The sequence below is a fragment of the Sphaerodactylus townsendi genome, linkage group LG02 (genome assembly GCF_021028975.2).
Source record: "Sphaerodactylus townsendi isolate TG3544 linkage group LG02, MPM_Stown_v2.3, whole genome shotgun sequence".
Lineage (NCBI taxonomy): Eukaryota > Metazoa > Chordata > Lepidosauria > Squamata > Sphaerodactylidae > Sphaerodactylus > Sphaerodactylus townsendi.
The window spans coordinates 150,845,394-150,857,511 of NC_059426.1; the positions used below are offsets into that span (position 1 = coordinate 150,845,394).

The 12,118-nt window shown below is 43.5% G+C and overlaps 1 protein-coding gene across 1 annotated transcript in view; it reads right to left on the reverse strand.

Annotated features, from left to right (window-relative positions):
• The window catches only part of GALC (galactosylceramidase), a 48,119-nt gene that overhangs the window by 12,783 nt on the left and 23,218 nt on the right, over positions 1–12,118 (reverse strand). The window contains 4 exon segments of the mRNA XM_048485448.1: positions 737–864; positions 1,706–1,830; positions 2,678–2,833; positions 5,517–5,647. Of these exon segments, the coding sequence (XP_048341405.1) occupies positions 737–864; positions 1,706–1,830; positions 2,678–2,833; positions 5,517–5,647 (540 nt within the window).

Consider the following 12,118-nt stretch of genomic DNA (forward strand, 5'->3'; position numbering starts at 1 on the left):
AAAACATTAACTATTAGGCAATAAAAACACAGGGTTCATAAATGCTGCTTAGTGACAGAAAGTTTACGCCACTTGACACCTTTAAAAAGCTTTCAAAGTGGTTCACAACAGACAAAAACAAAACGGACTGAAACACATGATTATCTGAGCCAATTAGGTAAAGCATTCAAAATAAGATGTCATATATATACTCTTAATGTAGCTTCACTTTGTAATACTAACTTCAGAATCTATTCTAGAGAGTTCCCTAGATTAGAAGGAATCATTAGAATGACTGGAGAACACAACAGTGAATCAGTGGTAGTTACCAAAAAAGACTCTGATAAAATCACCACTGTTTTAACACACCATGTGAAGGTGATCAAAGCATTTCTGATTTAGAACACAAATCCTTAGAAACCCTGTGAAACTGGTCAGTAAAATTATTCCCATATTGCAGATGAAATAGGATAAAGAGAAGAACTCCCAGGCCCCGCTTTGTGAGTTCATAGCAGAAATGAAAACAAAGAACTTCCAGGTCATAGATTGGCCTGTTAGCCCCTTTGCTAAACCACATTTAAAAACAGACACTTTTAGTATAACCCTCACAAAGTGAATTGACAGTCATAATTTTAATTAGCCAGACACATTTGTTTTCAAGTGCTGATGAATGCTATTATGTGCAAGTAGTTAGAACTGATTTTTAGCTTTAAGAATTGGGCAGATTTTAATAGGCACAGAACTGAGAGACCAGTACCATGGTTTCAATAATGATTGTAAGATTGCCTTTCCCATCAGTCAGCGCAACGTAGCTGCCACCTCCTTCTAAGCGCCCGTCTACTTTCAGGTAATGCCAGCCTGGTTGTGTAAATTGGGTTGTGTGTGCTGTCAAAACAGAAAAAGAAGAATATTCTCCTGTGGTCTTCAAGCCAATGATCATTCAGTTTTTTTTAAAAATCATCACACGATACGAAAGGAAGTTTCACACTCCATCACACGAACATAACACCATTCCTATCCTGTCAACTACAGCATAACTCCTTCCAAAATTCATCCCAGTTGTTCACAGTAGCTACTTTGGGTGATGAGGCAGGACTTCACCCTGCAAAAGCCATGCTGGTTTTCCCTCAACAGATTTTGATCCTGTATGTGCCTAACCACTCTATCTTTGATCACATTTCTACTAATTTGCCTAGGACAGACAGGCTGTCTAGCCCATAATTTCCTGGTTCTACTTTGGACCTCTTTTTAAAAATCCAGTCTTTTGGTGCAGTGGTTAATTTTAGTGACAAATTATATAACACAGGTTAGAAAATCAACAGCCTCATGTTTGAATTTCCTAAGAATGCTGGAGTGTACGCCATCAGGACTTGGAGACTTACTGGTTTTTAATTTCCCCAATATGTGTAGAATTACATCTCTCATCACCTCAATTTGATTCTGCTTCTCAGACTTCCTTCCTGATGAAAGTGGCTATGGTGTGGGTACATGCCCCATACTTCCCACAGTAAGTGCAGTTGGCAGAGAAACTAAATGAATTCTTTACATCTCCCCATCTTTTTTATTGCTTGGCCCAATTGCTTCTCTGGCAGGTTTCCTGCTTTGGATATATGTAAAGAAATGCTTATTGCTTATCTCGATTTTTTTAGCAGCCTGCTTCCCAACTTCTCTTTTCACACGCCTAATCAAGTTATGTCTAAATTTGAAATTCTGTTTAAATGTTTACCAGTGATCCATATTGGGGGATTCACGGTGTAATTCCCACTCCAAGGTTCCTGCGCCGTCATTAAACCACACCGACCAAAGGGTAAGTCTTCATAGTAACTAGCCACCAAATTCCAAGCTATAGTGCTGAAGATGAGCAGGAATTAATGTGTGGGTTCATTAAAATAAACGTTCTAGCAACAATCAGCTTATTGAACTGAACAAGACAATTATGAATATACTAATCAAACTATAGCTCAGCAGCTGTTAAGTAACACAAATGTGTAGAACAATGGGGCATTTCAGGAGATTAATATATTCTGTTCACATCTCCTTCCTTTTGAGCCATGATTTGGGGATGGGAAAGGCAGGGTACAAATATTTTAATAAAACAAAATGTATAAAAATATTGTGGAGGGGGAATCTAGGTTAACTGTCAAGCAACATAGGTTTCAAATACACAGAGATGTCATTAGCTAGAAGAGTAACTCATAGATGCCATTTTCAGATTATAGGCAATTATACAAGCCTTTCTGATAATATTTTTATTTATTTATTTATTTATACTTTCGATTTATTTGGCCCTCCCCCGAAGGGTTCAGAGCAGCGCGCAACACTGTATACTATTAATAGCAATATTTAAAACCAATAACAGTATAACTACTGATCGGAATAAAATACAGAATAAAACTACAAAATACACTCAGATTGCAGTAAAAACCCTCCCATTCCTTACCCCACCCCCAAGCCCACCAGAGGCCGGGATGATTGAACCACACTCACCCCGGCTGGCCAAATGCCTGGCGGAACAGGTCCGTTTTACAGGCCCTGCAGAAACTTGATAAGTCCTGCCGGGCCCTAGTCTCTCTAAGGATCCTGTTCCACCAGAGGGGGGCCAGGACCGTAAAGGCCTTGGCCCTAGTAGAAGCCAACCAGACGTAATATGCATCTCAGAGTACCAGTGTTACATATCCCCATTCATGAGAAGACATACGAGGTCATGTGGCCATTGACGTAGTTTTGATTCAGGATTCGAGCCCAACATCCTGCTCCTGTTTCATCATTGAAAGTGCTGTAGTCTTCTGAAGACCAGAGTTTCTTCTTTGTTAACAAGGCAGAAGATACTGTCCATGTCCCTGGATAGTGAGCCCTTGATAATACAAGACAAAAAATGCACATAGAAGTGGATATGTAACTTCAAACAAACCAGCCAAGTTGCACGTGGCCCTCCTCTCCCAAAAAAACTAACAAATTTCAAATTAAACTGTCAACAAATTGGGGGCTGTTTCGCAGTAATCCAAAATAGCTCTTCCCACCATAAAGAGCTGTTTATGCTCCACTGATTCAAGTTTTAAAATATCTGGCCTTTTGTTGTGTGTTCGCATCAACCAATTTGATGCAAAACAGAAGGTCTGTGGCGGAGGTCCTCAATCTATTTGAGCCTGCAGGGGACCTTTGAAATTTTGAGAGGGAATTGTTACCACCACCCCAGAATGGTTGCCATAAGAGGAGGAGAAAAAACAAATATCTTTTCCCTTTGCTTTGCAAAAGAATTGCATGGCATGAAAACCATGCTGAAGATAGAGTCCAGCCATTTGTCTGTCAAGGTTAGTAATATCTGCACTTTGTTTGGGAGCATGGTCCAGCTATTGAGAGGGCAGCAAGCCTAGAGAAGGAGTGAGTGGGCTTCTACTCCTAAACATTTATCTCCCCTTCTGGAACAGTTCCACTCCCAGGCCTCTAAAACAAAGCTTTGCCTGGCAAAAGAACTCATGGGAATGGTTAGGGAGGCTAAAGTGGGAAAGGAACCCCATGCTGACTAAAGAAATCCCAGGTGCTTACTAATCCTCCTCATTGTCCAGCAGCTGCTACTAAACCAAGGAAAACTCTTTTATTTGAACAAGGGAAGCCTTATAGTACCCATGTCAATTTTCTGAAAAGGTCAGAGGAAGTAGTGGTCAATCTATGAACTAGAACAGAATAGAGAGACTGCAGTCTTCATAAATGTATGCCACTCATACCTAGAAAATATTAAACAAAATAGATGACTTATACTTTAAACTTATGAACTTAACATTCGAAAAGTCCTTGACAGAGTTCAAAGACCTTAATAAGCATTGTCTCAGGAATCCTTACAATTGCCCAGCAAAGCAAGTGAGAACTATTGTCTTCCTATTGCAGCTGAAAAGTGTGGTTAAGTTTTCTTGGGAGTGCCTAACAAGTTCAGAGATTAAATATGAACCAGGGACTTCCTGATTCACTTGTCAATATTAGTCACCTCCCTAGTTTTTGTGGAAAGCCAAAATTCAAGCTGATGGTCTGACTGCATGGACTTCATGAAGTCTTTCAAACAGGTCCTCCGGTGTACTCCAAACCCCTTTTGGGAATCTAAATAATTATAACTTCTACATCACCTTACTTGATGTGAAATCACAACTAAGAGGTCCCTACCAGTGTTGAACTTTGTCCATGTAATCCAAACCACACCCACCACAAAAAAGACCTAAAATTCAATAATTAAGGGTAAAAGAGAATATGCTTTAGTCATAAATTCTAATAAAGAAGTGTTTGCTTGCCACTACGCAAAATTTCGGATCAAGGTCAGCCGAGGAAACATTTTATCCAGCTCATGAGATAAGCCCCTGATGATGTGGCTGGCCTCCACTCGGCCTCTGCCTGGTGGAACACTCTTCCTCCATCTGTCCGGGCCTTGCGGGATCTTGGCAAGTTCCGCCTGGCCTGTAAGACTGAGTTGTTCCACCGGGCTTTTGGAGGGACCAGTCGCTGATTGGTGCGCCCCTCTTTCTGTTCTCCTTTACATCTTGGGTCTCCTTAACATCGATGAGACCCACCATTCTCCCCTCTAGGAGGTTTTTTTTTTTTAAACTGAGGGTTTTAATGTTGGACGTCAATAATTTTGTATGGAATGCTGTATTTTAAAGGGGTTTTTAGTAATTTATGGTTCATGAAGCCAATATATTTATTTATTAATAATTTGTATTTTGTTATGTGTTCCATCTGTTTGTTGTTGTATTATGTTGTTCACCACACAGAGCCCTTCAGGGGAGGGGCAGTATATAAAACCAATAATTAATTAATTAGCAAGCAAGCAAGCAAGCTGTATCTCCTCAAGATGAAATCTCACTCTGCCAAAAGAACTAGGCTGACATGGACATATATATTTTTCCACTTCTCTGAACTACAGAACATCTACAAATACACTCTTGTCCAAAACCCTGATAGGCAGCAAAAGGTCACAATTTTGAGCTAAGCAGCAGCAGCTGGAATGTTTTTGCTTTAGATCACAGGTGTCAAACTCACAGCCCTCCAGATGTTATGGACTACAGTTCCTATCATCCCCTGCCAGCTGGCAGGGGATGATGGGAACTATAGTCCATAACATCTGGAGGGCTGCAAGTCTGACACCTATGCTCTAGATCACAGGATCTGAAATAGCTTTATCTTTTCTTCAGGGCCCATACCTATGTTCATGTTCAGACTGGAGGGAAACTGCTTGAGGGACAAGCAATTTGAAGAACATAAGCAGAAAGGAAAGGACTAAGAGTTCTTTTGTTCAAAAAGTTTCCCCTCCCAAAGCACTTTTTTAGAAAAAAAAGATATCAGGGGATGCTATCAGAGTTTAATTAGAAACATGTATGTCTTATGTTTATATAGTCTGGTATAAAAAAACAAAAAAAGATTAGAATTCTGTTCTAAGCTAAATTTCTGGACACGAATGCTTTTCAGAAATTGTTGACTTTTATGGCACAGCAAAAGTTGTCATAGGAGATTATACAGGGGTGGGGAGTGTCAGCTTTGAAGAGGCACCCTACCCAATGACATCGACCACTTCACGGAGTTCACTGTCAAGCAGCATGAGAAAGGAAATTGGTTCCCATAGGTTATCGCTGGCTACGATTCGTACCCGCTGCAGCTGCTGTTTATCCAAAGTGTATCTTAGAAGCTTTGAAAACAGGGAAGAAAGGATAAATACAATTTTTTCCTATTTATATAAAAAAAAATCAAGATTGCTATTCTTTCAATACAAAACTGCTATTTATATAAAGGCTGACTACTGCATAAGTATTGAAAGTCTGCTCTCAGTTAGGTCTTGGGAGACAGGAAAGGAAAAGAGTCCTGATTTCATTTAGAGTCGTAAGTAAAAATAGAAGCAGTCATCCACCTACCAACGTGAGGATTCTGGAATGGTATGTTAGTCACGGTTAAGTGTTAGCAGTAAAAGCTTTGTGCTTATTTGAGGAGAAATGCAGGTGCTGCCTCAGTGGGGCGTGGTGTAACAGAACAATTTATGCTGTGCTACGGTTTATCTATTACTCTCCCTTTTCCAAGCAAAGATCTGCATAAATGTAACATTACAAGAACTGCAGGCAAGAATTGGGTAAAAGCCAGTCAAAAAGACAACTAGTGAATTTGACCTTGAGATAACTAAGCATAATTATTTTCTGTAATTCTTCATTTTTAAACTTGAAATTGGACACACATGGGGAATTGGTTAGTGCCACACTAGGGATCCCTCAACTATCACATACTTGAACCTGTATTTAGAAATAGAAGCATCTATAATCACACAAGAAAAGGCTAATCTAAATCTAAAGAGAAAAAGTAGGAAAGATTGGCAAAAGTAATACATTTGCCAACTTAAGCTAGACAGCCTAAAATCTTCCCAAATAGAGACAAAAACACATGTTTTCAGCCTAACCTACCTCACAGGGTTGTTGAAAAGATAAAACAGAAAAGAAAAAACATAAATAAAGCATTGTCAAAAGAAAGGGGAATTATAAGAGTGTGGCGATGTATTGCAACTGTTGGTTTATTTTTTAAGAAAATACAAACGTGATGGTGCATGAATAATACCCTTGCAAGCCATACACAGTTAAAACTGGCCTGTGGCAGTTACTTTAAGAGATTTATAAATGCCTAAGAATAGTACAGATGTTGGTTTTACTTGCGTTCAGAATTCCCTGTTTGGAAATGATTCAATAAGTTTTAAAACTTTTTTAAAAAAAAACCTACTTTATTGTCACTAAGACTGTTTCCGCATGGGCGCAATACAGCACCCCAGGGATGCTAAAAGCTGTGTCCCTGGGGAGGGGTTCGCACCGTCAGTGCTGCTGCATCGCAGCAACGCCAGCCTCGCCACCCCCAAGCGGCGTGAAGATGCAGCTTCTGAACCTCGCTCCCTGAGCGAGGTTTTTCGGAAGCAGCGTATTCCAACCGCTGCCATGCGAACGGCAGCGGCAGGAAGGCGCCATTTCCCCTCCACCGTCCCTGAACATCGTACCTTGTATCCTGGCTTCCGGCGCGTGGCAGAAGCCAGGTGACACATCCCCCTGGCCTGCGACTCCAGCCTGGGGGGGAGGGGTGTCCCCTGGCCTCTGCGACACACCGGAAGTCAGGAGACGAGGTACAGCGTTCAGCGACGGCGCAGCCTGTATGAAGGCTGCGCCGCCGCCTGCAGCCCTACTGGGACCGTCCATGCGAACAGTCCCGGAGGGGGGTGCGTCAGCATTGTTTATACCAACGCACCCCCGCACAGCGCCTGTGTGGAAAGGGCCTTACTTTGAAAATCTCCTTGGGGCACTAGTGGACAGAAGGAAGGCATGTGGGGTACAAAACAGCTTAATTAAAAATTGTAAACTAGCAGTAAAGCCCATTGTGGGGGGAAATGCAATAGAAAAGAGGGGTAGCTTGCTCCTACGTCAGAGGAAACATGAGAGGGGACAGGTCAGGTTGTGAGGGAAGCACTTCCCACCAATTGGCATGCAGGTCTCACTTTCATAACTGATTGGTGGGAAGTGATTCGCTGCAACATTCCATCCCTTTAAGGAATTATGTATTAGGATTACTGCCAATTATAAAGTCAATGTGTACACCAAAAATGCCAGTATGCAACTTGTTCTATGGTAACATGATTAGGAGGACTTTCCATTCTCTAGACCAGGGGTCGGGAACCTTTTCCCCTCAAAGAGCCATTTGGCTCACCCCCCCTCACCCCCCCCCACTCGCTGGCACTTCCCCACTTGCTCGCTTCTCACGCCACGCCCGGCCGCTCACCAATACACACCCGCTTCGCAGGGCAGAAGCGTAGATAGGCCTGGCGTTCGGCCTTACCGCGAGGGCGGTGAAGAGTGCCCGCTGCCGCCGGGCCGTGAACGATGCGCTCGCCGTGAGGGCTGGTGAAGAGGTGTTCCGGGCGGCTCGGCCTTGCCGGCCGCCGGGGAAACGATGCGCCCGGCCTGCCGCAGGGCGGGTGAAGAGGTGCCCGCTGCTCGCCCTTGCCAGCCGCCGGAAAGATCATCGCGCTCTGCTTCGCAGGGCGGGTGAAGAGGTGCCCGGCGGCTCGGCCGGGCCGGCCGCCGGGGGAACGATGCGCCCGCCCTGCTCCTTGCAGGGCAGGTGAAGAGGGGCCCCGCGGCTCGGCTGATGGAGCCGCAGAACAGCGGCGGAAGAGCCGCATGCGGCTCGCGAGGCGCGGGTTCCCGACCCCTGCTCTAGACTTTAGATAAATCCATACGTTTAACAGTGAAGTGTTGGACCCCTATGCAGATCACAAAAGCAGCACAATGAGGTGCCCCTCAGACAAAGCAGGCCTCTACAAATTCATAACTAAAATCAAATCCAATTCAAACTTGAACGTTGCTACTGGCAAAGATTCCCTGGCAAAGATTCCCTGGCAAAAATAATAATGCTCTTTAAAATAATTTTGAACGACTTCAGTTCAAACTTCAGGACCATATAACACTTAACATGGAAACATAAGTGTCAAAGGCTAACGAAGTCAAATTTCCGTTATTACTTCTAGAGAAGCAGAAGGTTCCTTTGGGACCAATTACAGTTCGTAATTTGCATGTTTGCGTATTTCATATGTTTATGTAAACTAGAATGAATATGCAGAAAAGATAGTTACAGAATGTGTCATATGATGATGAACATTACATCTCAGTATAATCTTTGAGCTGCCCATTGAATATTTACAAATGATGCCCCATGAATCCAACTTTTGAAAAGAAAGCAAACTTATTCCACAAAGACCTACTACTGTGAAAAACTTTCAGTAATGAAATTTGTGTATACATTCAGAACTATTACAGATTTGGAATTTTATTAACTGTATCCATCAATTTCTGAAAACACTGAAGATGGCAAATACTTATAGTTGATATAGCTTCACACTGTGAGCAACTGGACACTGGCCCCTCAGAGCTTTTAGGATCCGCTTTGGTTGTGTGCAAGGTTGGGCAGGAAGGAGATGAGCAGTTGAAGCTTTCCCCAGTCCTAAGTTGTGCTTGGTTTAACAGTGGGCTAGCTAAACTCCATTATGTCACTTTAAGATGATTTACAGTGCAATCGTTGGGGGGAGGGGGCTGAAACCACTTAGGAGGTGGGGTGACCCTAGTGCCAGTGTAAACGCCACTTGCACCAGTGTAAGGAGCATTAACGCCTGCCCAGATGCACTTATGCCAGCACTGAAGAGCTATGCAGGAACACAATGCCCAAAGCCCACGGTAGTAGCGATCGTCTGGGCCAGAAGCCCATGCTAGCACGGTTAGGAGGCATTCCCAGAGGTGTAGCCAACTTTAGTCAGCTTCCAGAGCTCTTTTGTCTCGGGAATGCTCCCACTTGCCAGAACAGACTTAAACCAGCAAAATTGCAGGAGCATCCTATTGTACTGTATACGTCACCTTCACAGGCAACGTTGCTTGGCAGCATACTGGTCGCAGCGCAGCAAGCCTCTTAGAAGGCACTGCGCCATTCCTGACTGCAGTGTAATTCCACCACCACCCCTCACCCCCCACAAGACTACACTTCCAACCAAGCACTCCGAGCAGATCATTACTCATCCTATGTGCACCCATTCCTCCAATCAATCCATATTAAAGGGAATAGCCCAGGCATTATCGTGGGACCTAACAACCCATCAAGCCTCTCTTACCCTTTTGTTAGGACACCAGAAAAGCAATCAATTCTTAATTCTCACGTTTAAACAAATATGGTGGCACATGCATTATTTTATACTGACACCTCTCTGGTTTGGCTATGAATTCTCCATGAGGAGTCTCTATATCATGGACTTAGTGGCATGGAAAAATTAGTGGCTATATCATGGTCTTAGTGGCATGGAAAAATTAAGATAGGCTTTATTAAGAACATATATGAGATGAGATCTGAAGAGTAGAAGGGCAAGAAAGGAAACCTGGGCTATTTCAGAGAAAGAACGGGCTAGGAGAACGAATGAAAGTATCTGCACTTTATACATGTATGTGCTCAGGAGGATCCTGGAAAAGTCTGGGTAGCAGTATGGATTGGTGCATCTATTTCCAGGAAGAAAACAAAGAATACAATCTACAATCCCCATCCATCCTTGCCATGAGCTAGGTTAGAAGAGTGAAAAGGGAGGGAAGCACCAGATAGCAGATCTGGTGGTGCGAAGAGAGCCAAGCTTCCAGATAGAGATACTTAGGAAGTTACTTTCTATCTCTCTCAAAAGGTTTGTCCAACCTTCAGCCCAGCCCCTGAAGCAGCTCTAGCATGTTGCTGTCTGACATAGTTAGCGAGGTATTAATATGCCTCTTCACAGGTGCTGGGGTCAAAAGTGGAGAGGCAGGGCAAGAGGAGGGCAAGAGGAAACACAGCATGTGCCATGGACACCTTGTTGGGGATCATTCCTCAGAGGAAGGGGAACTATTTATTAAAGCAGTCTTAAGTCATGGCACAGGTACACACTATACCCAGCAACAGAAAAATCCAGGAAAAAAGCTCTCAGGTTAGCTGTAGAAGATGGCAAAGAGATATTAACACACAAACTTCGTCAGTATCAGAAGATACAAGGGGGAACGCACAAGGACCTGCAAGAGGCATCTCATTTCCCTCTCTCCCACTACTGCTTTTTCCTGTCCTGAAAGCCACCATAAGCATCTACCATCTTTTCCTGGGGTTGCCAACCTGGAGTTGGCAATCCTATCTCCTTCCCATGTAGCAGACAACCTGTATCTGCCTCTCTGTCTTCAGTTTTCCCTATTCCTCCCCACTCCCACCCCTCCAGGCAGCTTCTGTCTAAAAAACTGTGGCCCAGCTGTATGGTGGGAGCTACTGGGCCACACCCACTTACATCATAAGGTACCTTCAAGGACTTGTGGGGTGGCACTCACTGTCCCCTGTATCGGGGCTCAGTTTGGTCACTAGTTCCTTTTTTACCCTCCTGGCAACCCTCATATCCTTTCCCTGCCTTATACTCTTCTTCTCAGCCATTCACCAACTGACATTGAATCCATCTCCCATACTGAGCTCTATTTATTATTTTCTCTGTTTTACACCACATCTTTCTCCACAGTGGGGACCAAAGCAGATCACATTATTCTCCTCCTCTGCATCCACACAACAACCCTATGAGGTATGAGGGCTAAAAGTACGCAACTGGCCCCAAATCACCCAGTGAGCTTCCATAGGAAAGGATTTGAACCCTATTTTGAAGCTCTGACTGCTTCACCACACTGGCTTTTGTAAGGTGGTTGCTGCTGAACTGTAGTAAACAGCCAGGCACAGCAGAGTCATTCAGTCTTGCTCTCCTCAGACTCTTATCACAAAATCTCCAGGGATTTCTCAGCCTGCAGCTGGCTCAGGCCTGGCCCCAAGGTGCCCTCCCTCAAGGGCCAAAATTAGCCTAGAAAAGACTCTGCCCCTTTGTTTTTACTGACAGAACCAAGCTCTCCTTGCAGCCTATTGCTGTCAGACCCTAGCAGTAGCCACTGAGAGAATCCAGTGCTTAAAGGTACAGGTGTCCCTTTTATCATTTTCTGGTTTATTTAGCCCCAGATGTTCAGGAACTACAATTCCCATCAGCCCCTACCAGCATGGCCAATTGGCCCTGCTGACAGAGGCTGATGGGAATTGTAGTTCCTGAACATCTGGAGAGCCGCAGGTTCCCTACCCCTGATTTAGCCCCTTCCCTCCCAATATATTTCTTTTTTTAGATTTCACATTTTTCTGCAAACTTGAAGCCCCACTTGTCTCTACTCTTAAGGGACAGAGTGATTACTTGCTAATTTTGTATCACTGTTCTTTTGAGACAATATAACATTTCAATTTTTGAACCACAAATGTAAGGAGGGAGATAGTGCTATGAAGCATATTTCTAAAGACAATGTAAAATACTTGTGGAAAGATGCTTTAAACATTTATTGGTAGCTGGAGACAGCTTTGAATATAGGCCTGAAGGGATATTGTTTCCTTAGGTTTCCACACTTACCCTACTATTTCAACAGCATCATTAAGATAAGGATCAACTACCATTGACTTCACAATGTCCCAATCTCCATCCGCAGCGATGATGCCAATGTTCTTTATACCCACTCTGTCCATTGTTTGACGCAGTACCTTGGCAACAAATAATATACTTGAAGTATAACTTTCATCA